The following is a 20376-nucleotide window of genomic DNA, read 5'->3' as shown; positions in this document are numbered from 1 at the left end:
ACAGGAAATAGCCAAGATTCAAACCTAGATCATCTGAATTTAAAACCAGTGCCGATCATACTTTTGTGGTCAAGAGGACAGAAAAGAGGTCAACACTTGAAAGATTTTTTGAATTATCTGAATACAGATGATAGTTGAATGAATAGTATTGGGAGTAAACGAGATTGTCAAAGGAGAGAGTGTAGGGAATAGAATCCAGCACAAAACCTTGAACAACTAAAAATAAATGATCAGGAGAAAGTTAAGAAGCATTTATTAAGTATCCACTATTTGTCAGGCACTGTGGTAAGTGATGAGGGCACAGTCTCTGGGAACCCCTTGAACTCTTGTACTCTCCTTGAATCTTGCCACGCACCTGGCCTTGGCCTGAGGCTATAACCATTAAGCCCAAATGCCTACCTTGCCCAGTCCTCTATTGTCCAGCTGTTTCCCACCCTTAATCCTGTTTCCCATCCTTAATCTGATCAAAATATCTATACCCTAGCTCGGTTACCCTAGCCCTTTACGGTCTGTCATTTCCATATAGCCTTCAGCTATTTCCCCCGCCCTGGAGTCTGACCTCACCCTTAAGTCCCTCCCTAGACCCCTCTTCTGGTCACCGCAGACCACCCCTCAATCCCTCCCACAACCTTTGTGTATATAATCTCCATCTTGCCTCCATGAAGGTGGTCAGATCCAATCTAGCTCAGATGGGTCTGGCCCTTTCTCCTTACAGGCGTCGCAAGGGCTGGCTTATTTGGCTAACTCTTAATAAACTTTATCTTTTCCCTTGGCTGAGAAAGCTTGAGTCGAATTCTTTCGGCAGGACCCGGTGTGTCGGTACTTTGGGGGTGTCGAGCACCTCTCACCCCAATACCCTCATCAGTAAGTACTGAAAATAGAAAGAAAAGCAAAAAAGTTCCTGTTCTCAAGGAGCTCACAGTCCAATGGGGGAAACAGAATGCAAACAATTGTGTACAAACAAGGTATCAAAACAGTACAGACGTCAGAGAATAGGCGTTTGTAGGTGGGAATAAGGAAAAATTGAAGATTATCGAGAGTGGCTATGGTAGAGGGGTGATTCTGCTGGAGAAGACAGAACGGAATGGGATTAATTTTGCTTGTAGAGAGATTTGCCTTGACCAGGAGACGAGTCCACTCTTTCTGTGAGAAACGGCAAAAAGGCGCCTGCATTCTGTGAGACAAGCTAAGAAGGAGCTCTCAGGGAATGGTCCCCTATTTGCATAAGCTTTCTCTCCCACTAAATTTGTGGATGGCTAAAGAAAGAATGATTTGCCCAACAGCCACGCAGGTAGTGAATAGCAGTCTGTATTTGGACCCGGATCGTCTAACTTCAAAAGCAGAGATCTTTTAATTGCATACAAATAATAACTGATACAGCCAGGCACTACGCTAAGCGCTTTACAACTATCTCATTTGATTCTCACAACAAACCTTGGGAAGCTGGTTCTATTATCCCCATTTTAGAGATGAGGAAAGTGAGGCAAATAAAAGTAGAGACTTCCCCAGGGTCACATAGTTAGAAAGCGTCTGAGGCCGAATCTGAACTCAGGTCCAAACCCATCTTTGCTTCCGCGCAAGAGAAACTTTCTAACAACTAGGACTGCCTCAGTAGGTCCTCCCTTTGCCACCACTCCCCTTCTTCTACACCGTCATGGTCCCACCCACACTACCGCTTATTCTTCCCAACACCGGGTGCTGGGAGCCGGGAAGTGCGAGCTAAGGCAGGTCGGGATAGAGCACGGAGCACAACTGGACGAGGGCGCGGAGGAAGCCGCCGCAGACAGCCCAGAACGCCCAGAGGACCAGGGGACCTTGACGCTCTGGCGCGTTTGCGTCACTTCCGCCGGGGGCGGTTCCAAGAGCATATCAGAGTCGCGCGCCCGGGTTTCTGGTGAGTGGGGCCGAGGAAGAGGCGGCGGAGACCACCGAAGGGACCTCAGGCGGGATCTGCGCTTCTTCGGCTCTCAGCGCTCAGCGGTGGAAGGCGCTTTCCCCTCAGGTAACAGAGGAGCTGGGCCGGGCCCGGGCGAGGAGACGAGAGGGAACAGCGCGGCCCGGCTCGCTCTCCCCGCCCCGGAGGGGTCCGGGAGGCGCGGCTTCTCCGGGCTCGGCTCAGCGGCCCCGCCGCCGTCCAGGCCTGGCTCGGCCCGTTAGTCCCGGGCCTGCGAGGGGAGGGTGCGGGACAGCTTGCCCGGGGTGGGTGGTGTCGCCTCCTCTCCGGCCGATATTGGCCATTTGGGCATGTGTGGGCTCCTTCTGCCCGGGGGTCCTGTACCCGTCTGGCCCGGCTCCGTGAGCCCCCGAGCGCCGTCCGCTCTTCTCTGAAAGTACTGGACGGCAACTTCGATGAAGAGTGTGTCACGTCCTGGCAATAAAGCGGCCCCCAATGCTGGTATTCACCCCGAGTCCTCACTTGCCCGGCATAGAGTTTCTCCCCTTGTGGACGTAGATTCAATCTTAGAATTTCCCATTCCTAGGCTGAGGGGGATCTGGCTCTCTCTTATCTTCTTTTCTGACCTTGTGGTTGGGGCTAGCGATGTGTCGTCGTCGGCATCTTCCTCCTCTCTGCTGGGAGGGGCATCATCCCCCAAAAGTTTTTTCCTAGATTTACTTAACAAGCAAATGGCATAAATGAACTCTTTGGGAGGGAAGTTGGCAAGATACAGTTCAACAAACTTTAAGAACCAGTACTGAGCCAGGTTTTGGGGAAGATGCAAAGTTTTGTTTAGACAAGGTGGGGCTTATAATTTAATTATCGTGAGCATATAAAACACTGGATACTTGGATGAAACTGAGATCTTAATGATGTAGATGCACCCTACAGTGTTCCCTACTAGATACTACTAGAATCCAGCAGGCCTTTTTAGATTTTCTTTTGGGGGTGAAGAAGGTTTGGGGTGGAGGTGCTCGACACCCCCACCGACACACCGGGTCCTGCCGAAAGAATTCGACTCAAGCTTTCTCAGCCAAGGGATTTATTAAGAGTTAGCCAAATAGGCCTGCCCCAAGAGATCCCACCCCTTGTGATGCCTGTAAGGAAAGAGGGCCAGATCAATCTGAGCTAGATTGGATCTGGCCACCTTTATGGAGGCAAGATGGAGATTATATACACCAAGATTGTGGGAGGGATTGAGGGGTGGTCTGGGGTGACCAGAGGAGGGATTTAGGGAGGGCTTGAAGAGGAGTCTAAGGTGGAGCTTGATGGGACCAAGATGAGGTCAGCCTCCAGGGTGGGACATAGCTGAAGATGATAAAGGGCTAGGGTAACAGAGCTAGGGTATAGATATTTTGATCAGGATTAAGGGTGGGAAACAGCTGGACCATAGAGGACTGGGCAAGGTAGGCATTTGGGCCTAATGGTATAATAGCCTCAGGCCAAGACCAGTTCAAGTAGGAAGATTCAAGGAGAGTTCAAGGGGTTCCCAGAGACTGTGCCCTCAGCAGGGGGACAGGTTAAGGGGAGCAGGCAGGGTACTATTAGAACACATGAGCTATTCGTAGGTTATTCTTTTTTCATAGCCAGTTCCCCTTTCCATTGGCACGTTTTTCTGACAGTTTTTTGCTTCTCTGCATTTCTCATACACACTGTGTATCTCCTGTGACTATGGGTGACCTGAAACTTTACTTCTTTGGAGGCTAGTTGATACCATGCTTTGAGCCATATAGCATCACCAAAAGAATTTTTTTGCAGGGTGTGTGGAGGGAAAGGGACCCTTTAGACTTGTGATTTCACAGATAGGGAGATCTTGGTCCAGCTATGGAAAAAGTGTCCACTACTGCTAATTAACAGCTCTCTTGTAAACTTGTAGTCTTAGCTGCTGGGCCACTGATTGAGTTGCCAATGATCACACAATTAGTATACTGCGGAGGCAAGATTTGATTCCCAATCTTAAGGATTCTTTAACTGCAACATTTCATTTCAGCAAATTCTCTCAAAAGGATATAAGTATTAAAAAGATGGGTCTTTGTTTCAAGAAGTTTGGGGTCATTAAAAACATTGTAAAATCATTCCAGGTGCAGTCCTATCCTCTCCCCTCCTCTATTCTTGGCCCAATTCATTTTTCATCTGAAATGTCTGTCCAAGATAGTGTCCTTATGCATCATTTCAGTGAGTGGTCCATCAGCTTCAAATGTCTGAACCACAGGCATTTTTTATTCACTTAGTTTTCTTCCAGGCCAGATAGGCACAATTCTTAAGAGATTATTGATGTCATTTAGGAAGCTCCACAATTTATGAGGTCTTACATTATATCCAGAGCTTGATGTAATAGGCACAGTGTCATTTACAAACAACATGTGGAATATCTCACCATGTATAGGGACTTCACTTTGAACTTTGTACTGAACATTTTTAATGTAATGGATGTCCTTGGTGAGCATTTCTCCGTATTACATCATGTCTAATATTTTAAATTAGAGGTTCATAGAATGAAGTTATCTCTCTATTTTTTTTTTCAGAGTGGGTTGATTATTTTATTTATTGATATTTCAGGGTACCAACAAATGCTCTATTTCAACATAATCTAAAAAAAAGTGTTGCTTCAAATCTTTTTTTTACCATTCCATACTTTATTATTTAATATTTCTTAGTTTACAGCATTGATTTCCACAAGATTTTTGAGTTACAAATTTTCTCCCCATTTCTACCCTCCCTTTCACTCCAAGATGGCATATATTCTGATTGCCCCTTTCCCCAGTCAGCCCTCCCTTCTGTCACCCTACTCCCCCTCCCCCCTATCCCTTTTCCCTTTTGAGCATCTTCTTTTAAAATTTTGAATTCCAAAGTTTCTCCCCTCTTCCCTCCCCATTCACTCTGCCTAAGAAGGCACGCAGTTCAACATAGGCCAGACATGTATCATTATGCAGAACACTCCCATAAATAGTCATGTTGTGAAACACTATATTTCCCTCCATCCTATCCTGTCCCCCCTTTATTCAATTTTCTCCCTTGACCCTGTCCGTTTTCAAAAGTCTTCTTCCCCCTATCAGCCCTCCCTTCTATCGTCCCCCCTTTCTTATCCCCTTCCCCCTACTTTCATGTGGGGTGAGATACCCAACTGAGTGTGTATGTTATTCCCTCCTCAAGTCAAATCCAATGAGAGCAAGGTTCACTCATTCCCCCTCACCTGCCCCCTTTTCAATTCCAATGAACTGCTTTTTCTTGCCGCTTTTATGTGAGATAAGTTACCCCATTCTTTCTCTCCCTTTCTCCCTCTCTCGATATATTCCTCTCTCATCCCTTAATTTTATTTTTATTTTTTTTAGATATCCCTTCATGTTGAACTCACCCTGTGCCCTCTGTCTATATATATGTATATTCCCTTCATCTACCCTAATACTGAGAAAGGTCTCATGAATTACACACATCATCTTTCCATGTAGGAATGTAAGCACAACAGTTCAACTTTAGTAAGTCCCTTATGATTTCTCTATCTTGTTTACCTTTTCATGCTTCTCTTGATTCTTTTGTTTGAAAGTCACATTTTCTATTCAGCTTTGGTCTTTTCACTGAGAAAGCTTTAAAGTCTTCTGTTTTATTGAAAGTCCATATTTTGCCTTGGAGCATTATACTCAGTTTTGCTGGGTAGGTGATTCTTGGTTTTATCCTAACTCATTTGACCTCCAGAGTATCATATTCCAAGCCCTTCAGTCCCTTAATGTGGAAGCTGCTAGATTTTGTGTTATCCTGATTGTGTGTTTCCACAGTACTCAAATTGTTTCTTTCTGGATGCTTGCAATATTTTCTCCTTGATCTGGGAGCTCTGGAACTGGCAACAATATTCCAAGGAGTTTTCTTTTTGGGATCTTTTTGAGGAGGTGATTGGTGGATTCTTTCAATTTCTATTTTACCTTCCAACTCCAGAATATTAGGGCAATTTTCCTTGATAATTTCTTGAAAGATGATGATTAGGCTCTTTTTGATGATTGCTTTCAGGTAGTCCAATAATTTTTAAATTCTCTCTCCTGGATCTATTTTCCAGGTCAGTGGTTTTTCCAGTGAGGTATTTCATTGTCTTCCATTTTTTCATTCCTTTGGTTCTGTTCATAAAATCACTAACTTCCACTTTCTCCAATCTAATTTTTAAGGCAATATTTTCTTCAGTGGTCTTTTGGACCTCCTTTTCCATTTGACTAATTCTGCCTTTCAAGGTATTCTTCTCCTCATTGGCTTTTTGGAGCTCTTTTGCCATTTGAATTAGTCTCTTTTTTAAGGTGTTATTTTCTTCAGTATTTTTTTGGGTCTCCTTTAGCAAGTCATTGACTTGTTTTTGTAATTTTCTTGTGCATCATTCTCATTTCTCATCCCAATTTTTCCTCTGCTCCTCTTACTTACTTTTCCAAATCCTTTTTGAACTCTTCTGTGGCCTGAGACCAATTCACATTTTTCTTGGAGGCTTTTGATGTAGGCTCTTTGACTTTGTTGACTTCTTCTGGCTGTATGTTTTGATCTTCTTTGTCACCAAAGAAAGACTCCAAAGTCTGAGTCTGAGTTCATTTTTGTTGCCTGTTCATGTTCCCAGCCAACTACTTGACCCTTGAGCTTTTTGTCAATGTATGACTACTTGTAGAGTATAGAGTACTTTGTCCCAAGCTTAAGGGGCTGTGTTGCTGTTTTCAGAGCTACTGCTACACAGTAAAGTCTGCCACACCAGCGCTCCTCCTTCTAACCGCCAACCCAGACTGGGACCCAGATCCAAGCAGGCTCTGTATTCCTGCTCTGATCCGCCACTTAATTCCTCCCACAGGGTGGGCCTGGGGCTGGAAGCACCTGCTGCTGGAGTTCTGGAAGCATCTCTAGAGCTGCACCGCTTCCGCGCCCCCAGCTGCGCACTCCTTTCACCCTAGCAGTTTTTCCACTAACCTGCTCTGTTGTCTTTGGTGTTTGTGGGTTGAGAAGTCTGGTAACTGCCACAGTGCAATAATTCGGGGCCCTGTGGCCTGTTCCGCCTGGTTCCCAGTCTGGTTCGTCCTGGTGTGGCCCATGCTAGGCTGTGCTCCACTCTGCTCCCAGCTCGGTGTGATAGTCCCTTCCCAGAGACCATCCAGGCTTTCCTGGGCTGGAGCCCTGCTTCCCTCTGCTATTTTGTGGGTTCTGCAGCACTAGAATTTGTTCAGAGCCATTTTTTACAGGTGTTTGGAGGGACCTGGGGAGGAGCTTAAGCGAGTCCCTGCTTTCCAGCTGCCATCTTGGCTCCACCCCAGCTAGCTCTTCTTTAAAGAAATCTTGACTGGGACACTCTTTTGCCTGGCACCCAGGCTGCTGCCCTTCAGGGTACCATGGCTATTGTGTTCTTTTGCTAGATCTGTTTTACAACCCAGGTGAATGGGCTCTAACTCCTGACCTGGGGAACCTATACCTTGAAGAACACTCAGAATATAGGCACAGGTGGAGATCAACAAGAATGTTTCCCTCCTTCCCCCTTCCTCCCCATCCAAATATTAAACTTTGGCCTAGCCTTTCCCACTCCTTATCTTACATCATTCACCTTTTCGCCCTGTCTTCTGGAATCTTATTTTATTTTTAACAAATATCATTTCATCTGGGATTTCTTCCTCTCATTTTTGGGATATTTATTGGCACCCTTTCCAAGGTTAGCTGGAGCTTCTCTCACACTTCAGATCCATAGGGCTAGGAGAAAAGTTGGTATAGTCTTCGTTCCATGCTGCTCCTCTCCTACTGTTTTCTCCATGATTCTCCTGCTGCCACTCATCAACAACCTCTATCTCTTTAGAGTTCACTTCATCTTGTCCAGAGCTTTATATGTAGATCTCTAGTTCAATCTTTCTCCTCCCTAATAAATTTAGTATCTGGCTTAGAGTCAGAGAGAGCTAGCTGATACGGTGGATAGAGTTCTAGGCCTGCAATCAGGACGACTTGAGTTCAAATCCATCCTCAGACACTTCCTAACTCTGTGAGTCACATCATTTCACATCCCTCAGCCTCAGTTTTCTTAACTGTAAAAAATGAGAATAATAATAGCACCTCCTCAGGGTGGTTGTGAGGATCTAATGAGATGATATTTGTAAGGTATTTAGCACAGTGCCTGGTACTTAGTAGGCATTTAATAAATGCTTATTCCACTTGAGTCATCTTTTCTACCCTAAGCCCTTCCCAGTCAGAAAACCCTGGCTTCCCAGATCATCTTCTTACTTAGCTCCCATAAGCTCAGTTTCTAGGTTACCTTAACACCTTCCTTCCACCCCCACCCCACAGTTTGCTTCAGCTGCTAGAATAATTTCTAGGTATGGTTCTGCATAGTCCTCAAAAATAACTCAAACCTTCTAAACTCATCATGTTTACTTATCTCAATTCAGTTTTCTGTACAACATGAATTTTGTAGGCATTTATTAAGTGCTTATTGTGTACTTGACACTGGCTCTCAGATTCCTCTGTATCACATTATTTGTACATCTGTATCCCCTCTACCCACACTCCCTGATGTTTTAAAATTTGGAGCAGGAGACAGTGGTAAAAAGGAGAAAAAACTGGACATGGAATTAGGAGACTTGAGTTTGAAACCTGCATTTATTACTTGTGTGATTTGGGATGAGTCATACTTTTAAAGCCTCTGTTTACCTCTTCTATAAAGTTAGTTGGTTAAATCTGGTGGGTATCCAAGATCCCTTCCAACTCTAAATCTATCATGCTTAAAAAAACACCAAAACTCAAAACATTTAGGTAACCAGTATATTCAAAGCATAAGGTCTTTGTATCTTTAGTACCTTGGATATAGTGAGTACTTAAATATTTATTAAAATTATACTCTTTATTATTGGTGGCGTTTTATTGTGTTTAGTTATTTTTTCCTCTAAACTGTCCTGTAATTTTGTTGGTGTGGGAAACTCCCGATGTGTAGAGGTGCTGGGCATAATGGCAAATGCCTGTAATCCTTGCTTTTAGGGGAGGCTGAAGCTGGTAGATTGCATGACCATAGGTGTTCTGACCTCCAGTAGGGCTAAACTGATCCAGTGTCCACATGAAATCCAGTACTAAAATGGGGAGGGGACGGGGCGATAGGGACCAGGCTATTTAAGGAGCAACAAACCTGCTGAGCAGCAGTAGGATTAGCTGGTGAGTGGCCACAACCTGGGCAAGATAAAAAGACCAGTCTCAAAAAAGCAATTTTTTTAAATGATTGCATGTATCAGAGGCACTCTTGGACCCAAAGCTTCATGATTTGATGGTTGCTTCTAATTCACCAAGCTATGCTATTTCACTATTACATGTCATATACTCTTTATAATTAATGCTAATTTTTATGTTCTTTAGGACATCCATGAAAACCTGAAGTCTGTGGGCACTTTCACAGCTGAATGATAAGAAAAACTGAACTCTTCTTTTTAAGCCATGGCATATCAGTTATATAGAAATACCACTCTGGGAAACAGCCTTCAGGAAAGCCTAGATGAGCTCATACAGGTGAGAAACAAGTATGGATCACTTTTATTTAGAAAGTTTTGTATCATCTCATATTTCATTGATAAAGCACCTGGCACAGCTTTATCTAGCAAGTCACTAGCTTCCATATTTTAATGCATCTTTAATCTCTGATGTGGGTATTCCCTCCAGCTATGCTGATCCTAACCGATCCATGCCTTTCTATCCTGTACAATTCTTGTCATCCCTAAATCCTGAAAAGAGAATTGACCTCAAGTAGAGTTCTTCCTTTGAAATCTTTCAACATTCTATAGGTACAGTCCATGAACCATCCATCAGTTAACCTGGGCTTTCATTAAAATTAACACACTTCCTTTTCTAGACATACATTTTGTAGATGATACCTTTTATTCCTTTTTGCTTGCAAGTTGCCTCTGTAACACTTCAGCTTTGTATCACCATCTATATCAGTAGAATTGATTTAATAGATAGGTAGGTATCATGTAAGCTAGAGTGCTGGACTTGGAGTCAGAAAGACCTATGTTCAGATCTTGCCTTAGATATTTGCTAGTACGCTTTGTCACCTGAGCAAATCACTTCGCCTCCCTGGGCTTCAGTTTCCTCATCTGTAAAATGAAAGGTTTAGACTTGGCCTAGATGATACATACATAATAAACTATATGTCCTTTATGTACTTCAGGCTTTATTTTGGGTTTTGATGCAAGCTTATCAAATGTTGGCCTCGATTTCATCTATAACTTATTGAAGTGAACTTGCAGATAGTACCAAATATAAGTAACTCAATTTAGTGCAAACATGTCAGTGAAAAATTTGCCATAAATCAAATTACAGAGTTGAATTATAGTGGATGTTTTAAAAACATTAGCTGCTGAAGGTGAAGCTTCCTATGGGATTTTTTTCATTTAAAGGAATCCCATGTGGAATCCCTAAAGTGAACAATCATAACCTGACGTAACCTTTTTTTTATAAATCTGAATGTCTTTTAAGTGATATGTATTTGGAATCATTGTCATAGAATCCTAGGATTAGTAGGCCCAAAGAAGTTAAATAACCCTAAGCTGTCAGTGGCAGACAGAAGACTAGAACCTGGATATTCTAATTTCCTCACTTGGTGACCTCACCAACCCCCGTGGATTTAATTATCATCATTGTGCAGACAACTCTTAAATGATTACAGCCCTAGTCTCTCTCACAAGCTCCAATCTTCTATCACCTGTTGCTGATTGGACGTTTCAAACTGGATGACCCATAAATATTTGAAACATAAAAAACTGGACTCATTACCTTTCCTTTCACACCCCCCCTCTCTTCAGAACTTCCCCATTTCTGTTGAAGACACCACCATCCTTCGAGTTACTGAGCTTCTCAACCTCATGGTAATTGTTAACTTCTCACTTCGCCACCTCACATGTTGATTCTATTGTGAGAACTTGTTGTTTCTACCTCCGCAAGTTTTATTCCCTTTCTTTCTTCTCATACAACCACCATCCTAGTTCAGGCCCTTATCACCTCTAGCCTGGGCTGTTGCAGTAGACTGCTACTCAGTCATAGGATCATAGATTCAAAGCTGTAAGGGATTCCAGGACCATCTAATTTAATTAAACAATGCTGCCTTGCTCAGCCCCCCATGTCCTCAACCTGTGTTTTATAGATGAAGAAATTGAAACCCAGGGAAGTTAAGTGGTTTGTCCAAGTTCACACAAGTAGGATTTGAACCTGAGTCCTCTTACTCAAGTCAATTCCCCTTTCAGTGTATCACATCTTCCCCTCTAATATATTCTCCACACAGTTGGTAATTTGATTTTCCTAAATGTAGGTTTGACCATAGCACTCCGCTAACTCCCCATAGACTATTATGTCTAGGAACAAGTATGAACCCCTCTGTTTGATATTAAATCCCTTCATACCTTGATCCTCATCTACCTTTCCAACTTTATTATATATCACTCCCTCTTTTTGACAATGTCAAATTATAAAGTCAGTTTGCAAGTCAAATTAGCCTTGTTATTGTTTTTCTTCCATACCATTCCATCTCCCATCTCCACACTTTCCATTGGCCATCCCCCTTAGTTATAATGCACTTTTCATCTCTGCCTTTTAAAATTCCTAATTACTTCAGAAGTCAGCTCAACTTTCCCCTTCAGCCTTTCCTGACCTACCTTTCCAACTACTGATGTCTTCCCCATTCAAAATCAAAATCAAAATCTGTCTTTTTAAAAATATGTAACTTGTTGTCTTCCCTGATAGAATGTAAGCTCCTTGAGGGCAGTAACTTTCATTTTTGTCTTTGTATCCTCGGCATATAATAACCACTTAATAAATGCTTTTTGATTGATGTGTATGACAATATTGACAACTAAATGTGATAGTTGGGTAATTAATGTGAATTTTAAAAATTGAGGAAAGGAGCCGGGGAAAAATTTATATTTATAACCTTGTTATGTTTTCTTCTCAAATTGATAAGTTGGATCCAAATGTCTATATTTTGTCAGAAGATACTGCACAACTATTCTCAAATTGCACTTTTTTCTTAACTGTTGTCATGGAAATGAGGAACTTAAGTGTACTTGGGGTGGTGGTCAGGAGGGACAGTGGGAGGCTGTCACTGTGGTAGAATTTTTGGCTTACTTCAGATAAGCCTTGAGCATTAATTCCTATAATTTGATTTTTTTTTTTGGAGTCCATAATGAAGGAAATGAATTGTGGCCTTTTTACTCAGTCTCAACAGATCACCCCCCAGCTTGCCCTTCAAGTCCTACTTCAGTTTGACAAGGCTATAAATTCAGCATTGGCTCAGCGAGTCAGGAACAGAGTCAATTTCAGGGTAAGGATACTTATCTAAACCTAGACTCTTGCACATTGTTACACGGAGTATTTTTAAGGCCCTTACACACTTATGTATCAATAGTAAGGACAAAATGATGGCTGTATAACATTTTGAAAACTCTTGTGTAACACCTAGAAATATTTCTGACTGTTGTTACTTTTTAGATGAGCTTGCATAGTAGGTTGATCCAGTATATATGAGATACAGATCTTTAGGCCTTGTTCTGTGTGTGGCGGGGCCATGTTGTCTTTTTGTAGCTGAGTCACCATTTGGCCAGAAACCTTTCAATGGCTGCAGAATCAAAGCTACTTTATGTTTAACTAAGAAAAAAAATGTAATTCAAAAACATATGCACTGTGTATTACAAGAGGGCTACCAGTCACAATGTGGTTTCTAGAAACTGCTATTTTTTTCTGTCTTCCTTCCTCACCTAACTTGTGGGGCCCAGACAGATGATAGTGATGACCCTTTAATTGGTTTAATTCTGTCTAATCTTTATACTGATGTTAAAATGTTAAGATTGTAAGTTACAACCAATAGAGATGGTCCTATTCATTTTGACCAGATTCAAAATGACAAACACATGGGGCAGTATTTCTTCATTCTGCTACAATGTAATATTGTCAAAGTAATATATTGAATAGTATTGCTAAATAAAGCTAATACATATAACTAGAATTTGCTTATCAGGTTTAAATATTCTTTATCCGTATTTTACCTAATTGTCTAAATTGTGGTTATGATGTTATAAAGGGTAAATAATGTCATTTCCCAGCCCGTTGAGGGAAAAAGTGCCTAAGCACAGCGGCCTACACATGGGTATTCAGCAAATATTTGTTGATGATGAAAGCATGCCAAGTTAGCCCCCCCCCCCATATGAATGTTATCCTAAAAACTACATATGTGTTGTTTGAATGTAAATGTCACTGTAACAGGGATATTTGTTTTCTTCAGTATGGCCATAAGCAGATCACAAGGCGTTGTTGATAAGTCTTAGGCTGTTACTTGAGGTTCACAGAGGTTATTCAGTCCATTACAAGTATTCCTTGTGACCAGCTAAGTGGATCACAGAGAAAGTGAAATAAAATATCCACCTTGTAGCTAACATTGATGTGGCACTTTGAAAGATCCTAAAGCACTTTTCCATCTGTTACTTTATTTGAGTCTCACAACAACCCTGTGCAGACTTTGGTATCACAGATATCATGACCTCTGTTTTATAAGTGGGGAAATTGAGGCTCAGAGAGATTAAGTCACTGGTCTGTGGTCGCTCAAGTAGTAAGTGTCAGGAGGTTTGGACCTGTGTCTTCCTTGGTTCCCATACTCATGTACCACATTGCCTCTCAGTCTCACTTGATGGCTCCATGATTGTGTTCTTCTGGCTACAGAACTTCATCAGTTTTGAGCTCAGGGTATTTGCATACATGCTTCTGTCACCTCTGGTGGGGAGAGAGGTAGAGGTGGCATTAGTGTCTAGGTAATTTCAGTAGTTTTGGTCATTATTGTTAAAATTCCACTTTAACACCTAGTATATTGTTAGCTATATGTAAGCATAGCTTTTCTGTTGCAATAATTTTGACTAGAGTTCAAGCCATTTTGGAAAAAAAAAATTTAACCTCCAATTTTTGAATTTTCCATAAATGAAATCATTTGGCTGTTGAACAGGATTGGTTTTATTCCTCTTGAATTAGAGTTCATTTTCATAATTTAAATGTCAAAATTGCTGGAAGTTAGATAGTCTAAGGTGAAATATTTTTGACCAAGTGCCTGGAACTGAACTGTTGTTTTTTAGAGAAAAAAAAATTTGATGTGGTAACAATACTTTAAGTGTCCTGCCTTTGAACAAAACCACTGCAATGCCTTGTAAAAACGTTGTGTCAGTATGTAAAATTAAAGGGATCATGAGGTTTGCTTATTAACACTGCTTTAAAAATTGCCCATTAAAGTTAAAGTTTAAAAAGTATTTAATGTTCAAATTAAGTCCATCTTGTATTAAGACATTTAAAAGGGGAAGAATTTTGAGTACATACAAATTGGTGTACTAAAAATCACAAAACACTTCATAAGTATGAACTCTTCTGAAATTTTAAATAAGGGTCCATAATCCTGTTCCAGTTTCCCTTCAAAACTACCAACTATAGTTCCTTATCTTTACTAAGATTTCTTTTCACGCTTAGCCCAGGTACATATCTAACTTTGAATTTTAAAAAATGTTTCTTGTATTATAATTATGCCAGCTGCCTTAGAAAGTGGAACCAGTGAATGTTAAATTTTTCCTGGAAAATGAAGTATGAGAATTTATTTCAGTCACAAAAATGAAAAATGAAAGTTTGTCAAGTTAAATGAAAGGCCTGATTATTTTCATATATTAGCACCATGCTTCAAAAATCCCTGAAATATTAAAAAAAAGTTGTAATGATCAAATTAAGTACAATTTGTGTAAGATATTAAAAAAGCAACAATTGCCTATACTCTGCAAGGCATTATGTCAGGTGCATTTTGATCTCACCACATTCAGATTAGCTCTTATTTCTATTAGAACCTGTCTCTCCTTTGCAGGAGCCAGGTGTACACAATTTAAATCTAGTTTTCTTAGGTAAAGTGTGTGAGACACCCTTAAGGTGCTTAGGCAAACTTACACATTTCAGCCACATGAGGGCATTCAAGATACATATTTAAATCTACTCTTCTTAGTTGTCTACACTTAGTATTTTGGAACTTTACAGTTCTGATATTTCATGTCCTTGAATTACAGCTGGCAGCTTTTAGTAATTGACACAGACTTTTGTTTTATAGCTAACTGAATTAAATTACTATGAAATGTTCTTCCCACATTTCTTCTCATTCCCTCTCAGGTTTTTATATAGGTACAGATTCATTTCCAGAAAATAGAATTGTAAGGAACTGTTTACTCTGAGTACTACATTAATTATTCACAATTTCAGTATCAAACAAAGATGTGTTACTAATAACCAAAATAAAAAGTTAAAAATCCTTCTAGTTGGGCTCTCTTAGCCTTCTAGCCCAAAAAGGTCAGTCCATTTGGAAGAACAGTCACAAAAAGGATTATAGGACTGAAGGAAATTCTGATCTACATCCCTGCTCTTTCTCCACCCTAATTCACCAAATCCCCGGGTACCATTGCCTTCTCTCCCACTACAACATGAAATGTGACAGATCAGTCAGAGTGGAATCAGGTAGGATAAGTGAATCAGGTCAGTAATTGGCTGGGTCCTCTGGTGTCCTAAAGTTGTCTTCAAGCTAGAAAATGTTTAAACCCCTATTCTTGAGGACTAGGTTTCTGAACTATTAACATTGTTCTATAGACCTATATCTGAAGTTTAAAAAGCAATAGATATTAAACGTGAAAGGTCATCAGTTAATGTTTAGTTTGTTAAAGATTCTTAACTTTATATTTTAAGGATCCCATTGGTCTGGATATAAGCCATACCCTAAAGTCAGAGTTCTTTGAAAGGAAAAAAAATTATATAAGTATATATCATCTGCATGATTATACACCCTTGTAAGCTGTATTCCAGATTCATACAAGTTAGATTGGTAGGAAAAGGGTGGCCTTATATTTGAACCAATCAGGTGCTGACTTTTTTGTTAATTTCCTGTAAATGGCATTCGTGAAAGGAAGGTGAATCTTTTCATGGTGAATGTAAATGTTTTCTTTTAAAGGGCTCTCTAAATACGTACAGATTCTGCGATAATGTATGGACTTTTGTATTGAATGATGTTGAATTCAGAGAGGTGACAGAACTTATTAAAGTGGATAAAGTGAAAATTGTCGCCTGTGATGGTAAAAGTAAGTGTTCAAATGTCTTAAAAAAAACCTTTTATGTTTTATCAGTAATGACTAACTTAACAATGCTATATTGCATACCTGTCTTCTGACTGTTACTCTAAAAAATCCAGCTTGCTTTTTGTCACACACATTGTGGCAGTTATCTGTCTAGAAAAGAGTAGGAGAAAATAATGAATCCATAATGTATTTGGTGTTCAGAGATGGAATGTCTAGTCTTCGCTATAACTGAGCCTTCAGTCTATTCAGCCCACATTGTAAATATCTATACTGTTCTTCACCAAAAATCCTTTTTATCTATTTTAAATATGTATTTTTACATGGGCTACATTATTGTCACTGAATTCTTTTTATGCTTCAGTGCCAGTGACTTAATGTTCTTTTATCTTGTTTATGTTTTCTACATGACGATACATTTTTTGGAGTTGGTACTTGACTCCATTGTATGAAAGGGAAAGCTGTTGAATTGCAAATATGGTTTCCTTTTTTAAGTTTTTGTTAATGACCATTCAGCTCATAAACCGGGAAAGAAAAAATTTGTAACATTTGGTTAGAACCAAGTAATTACTATATTACTGTAAAATTCCCTATTTAATTAAAGATGCTTATTTTATCTGTTCAGTCATTGTAGATTTACTCCCAATAGTAAACTTAGTAATTAAGTGTTCTGTAGGTTGCAGTGCTTTACTTTACATTCCCCTATTAGTCAGTTTTCCTCTCCTATTGTACTCATTATTTATTTTTATTTGTCTGAATCTTTTGGGTATAGGGGGAGAGGAGCTAAAGTGTGACTCATAATTTTATTGCAAAGACTGTGGCCTTCCTGTAAGTACATAATTGAATAGCAAAAGGAAGAGAGGAATAAAGTTTACAGTCTTCAATGAACAAATTACATCCTGAGGTCTTTCTGACCTCATCAGCATTACAGGAAAGAACATTTATGTTCTTTCACTGCAACAGTACTAGGAGCAGGTAGCTTTCCTTTAATTTATGGTTTTAATATCCTTGACATGTTGTAGCTATTATAAGAAATAGTTTGCTTTGGTAATAATATCTTTTTAAACATTTATTATTCCTTGTTTTGCTTTGGTGATACACATCGGCACCTCAATAAAACGTGGACTTTCTGAGGGTAGAGAATGTTTCATTTTTGTTTTTGTAGCCTCAGTGCCTTGCATAGTACCTGGCATAGAGTAAACACTTATAGTTGATGGATCAGAGAATCTCTAGATTTGTAGAGGGGATTTTTTTAAATATAGGTTCTTGTGTCAGATTTAGGCCTATAACTCTTCTCTCATCAAATTTCTCTAGTAGAGTAACTTTACTGTTGTAATCGCTTATAACAAAAGTGATTTCACAATATAGATATAGAGTAAGATCTCATTTTTTAAAAGGTGACTTGTCCAATAACTTTAACTACTTTGAAAATATCCAAGAATCAAAAAATAAGCAAAAAAAAAGCAGCCAAAACCTATATACTCAAGATTGTGTACTTCACTCATAGCATGCCTTCTCTTCTTACCTAGAGCCTGTTGATTCTTATATTAAACATTCTCATAGAAATAAGCATATGCTTTTCTAATTAGAAATAACAAATTAGGATGGGCTACTTAGAGGCACACTGAATTCAATGTGTGATAGCTGTTAGCAAGGTACGAGACAAATATAAAAGGAAAGAAGACATTTTAGAAAATAGTTTGACCCTATTTCTTGTAGGGATAAAGAGCCTCATATACTAACATAGCCCCTGAGGACCTCGCTGTTAACATGTAACAGTATAATGAAGTAATATTCATAATGATCCTAAGTACTCAAGAACAGTTTTGATTAACATAGTCTTTTTAAGAAGGTAAGGAAGTATGTGATACATTTTGGAAAGAATTACATTCAAATTAAATAAAAACAGGTTAGTGTTTTTAATTCTCTTATGTAGAACACTTCTTTCCTTGACAAAGCAAGATAAATGAAGCATTACTGTGAAATAAATCTCTGTTAAAAAAAATCTGGCTAAAAGAAAAATATATTACTCCTGCTCTGAAACCTTTAATTACCCCTGAATAAAGTATTAATTCCTTAGCTTGACATTCCGCCTCCACAATCTGATTCCAGCCTACCCTTTCAGCATAATGCCTCCCAGTTACTTGTCATGTTCTAATTCATACCTTCCTGATGCTATTCTTCCCTGACTTTTTCTGGTTCAAAGTGATCTTTCTCTCCTCAGATCTTTCAGTGCTTTTCAGTCTATTCCTTGACTATTCCTATTCCAATTTTTTAAAAAGTTATTTGTGTTCTCTCCTGCTAGTCTATACTAGTCTGTAAGCTCCCTCATGACCCGAATAGTCATTCATGCTTCTATTCCCAGTGTCTTGCCAAAACAAGTGCTTAATAAATGTTAATGGAATTGTTAGTAGGCTTACATTTTTATACGTAATGGAAAAGTAAATGTTGATGTTCATTTACATATATATATTTACACAGCCCCCAATCTGGACCATCATATCTCAACAGAATTTACCCCCAATTGTAGCCTTTTGTGGTAAAAAAAAAAAAAGAGGAAGAGAACGTAAAAAATGAAAATAGTACACAATTTTGGAAGGAGAAGGTGAAAGAACTTGTTCTTCACAAATGCAAAATTCACTGAAATGTTCACATTAGACCTCATTCAAATACTTTTATCCACCTCTAGCAATGAATGTTGTTTTTGACAAATTGTATAAATCATCTCTTACTGCTTTGAAGCTTTTTTCCTTAATAGCACCTGTTTCTTTCAGGAAAACTTTTTTTTGCACTTAGTTAAATATTTAAACGTGACATTCAAGTTGCTCTGTTAATTCCTGTTCTAAAAATATTGTGCTTGTACTTTCTACCCCACCCCGCCTCTGTTTTTTTTTTTTTTAGACACTGGCTCCAATACTGCAGAATGAATAGAAAAATGGCTTGTCTGTGCCATTTTCTGTTAATATGCAGCACTTGTGAAGAGAAGCAAGGAAGAGACTGTTTAATTTATTCTAGCAATGCAGATAAGACTACACTGTGCTAGACTATCTCTGAGAATGCTAGTAGAAAGCATATTTCTGTAGTGTTTTACATCACCTTTATTATATAGCATGAAGAAATATACCTTTTTTAATGACAAATCAAAAGTTGTTGCCTTCTTATGAACATTCTTTAATAAACTAATTTAAAAACTCAGCGTGAAATAGTAATTATTAAAGATGCTTGTGTGATAATTGGAAGTCATTGGGCAGATACGCATTCTGAAATGATAACATGGATATATTACATTGTAATTCTCTTCAGTGTCCTCCTAGCTTCATACCTTGGAACACCGGCCCTGGAGTCAGGAGGACCTGAGTTCAAATGTGGCCTCAGACACGACACACTTACTAGCTGTGTGACCTTGGGCAAGCACTTAACCCCAATTGCCCTGCCAAAAAAACTCCCAAGAAAACCCCAAACAAACATAATTAAGTATGGGTGGAATTTAAAATTCATTTTAATTCTGGATAAAATTCTTTTTCTCTCCAAAGGTACACAAGTTGGTACAACCTTCTGGTAAAATATTACTATTGGGAACATCACAAAAGTAAAACTTGACATTAGAAGTGCTTATGTTGTCAGATGATATCTAGACCAAACATTAAAATAGTCTCCAATGGCATTAAATAGCTCCAACAATAAAACTACAAATAAAGTCTGCTGTATTGATTTTATCAGTCATTAGGTTTTAAGACCTTTGCTGATAATTGTTTGCAACAGATATCTTAATATTGATCAATTGTAGTCTATATATTTATAGTTGCTGAAGAGACAGCTAGGTGGCTCAGTGGATAGAGAGCTGGGCCTGGAGTCAGGAAGACCTGAGTTCAAATGCAGCTTTAGAAGCTGTGCGACCCTGGAGAAGTCACTTAACCTCTTTTTGCCTTAATTCATTGGAGAATGCAGTGGCAAACAACTACAGTATCTTTGCCAAGAAAACCCCACAGATGGCATTGATGCATTATGTTCCATGGATCATGAAGAGTCAGATGTCACTGAACAACAACAGTGGTGGTAAGAAAAGAACTTTATTTTAGTCTCTCTCTTATCGGATGTGTAAGATGAGTGAGGCATTCCTAAAAATTTATGGTACGTCATAAAAAGCTTGAGAATTCCATTATTAACCTTCCAAAAGTGGTTGGATGTGGGTTAAGTCTGGCTAATTGCTGTGAATCAAACTTAATTTTTCCCAACAAAGCACTCCGTATTATTTAGTTAGCACAAGGCTGTCTCTTCCTTCCAGATTCATTTTCAGCTCCTGGAAAATACGAGGGGGAATGTCACTAACATTCCTGCTGT

General features: G+C 39.5%; 1 protein-coding gene across 1 annotated transcript; it reads left to right on the top strand.

Moving 5' to 3' along the window:
• The first annotated feature begins 1857 nt into the window (after positions 1–1857).
• GTF2A2 (general transcription factor IIA subunit 2) lies at positions 1858–19230 on the top strand. Its single transcript, XM_036769644.1, has 5 exons — positions 1858–2002; positions 9275–9424; positions 12123–12227; positions 15915–16041; positions 18937–19230. Exons 2-5 carry the CDS (start codon positions 9353–9355, stop codon positions 18960–18962), a joined length of 330 nt encoding a protein of 109 aa, XP_036625539.1. The 5' UTR covers positions 1858–2002; positions 9275–9352; the 3' UTR covers positions 18963–19230.
• The last annotated feature ends 1146 nt before the right edge of the window (positions 19231–20376 follow it).

The sequence above is a fragment of the Trichosurus vulpecula genome, chromosome 8, assembly GCF_011100635.1.
Source record: "Trichosurus vulpecula isolate mTriVul1 chromosome 8, mTriVul1.pri, whole genome shotgun sequence".
Classification (NCBI taxonomy): Eukaryota; Metazoa; Chordata; class Mammalia; order Diprotodontia; family Phalangeridae; genus Trichosurus; species Trichosurus vulpecula.
Note: the sequence above shows the minus strand (reverse complement) of the source record. Positions and strands in the feature narration are given on the sequence as shown.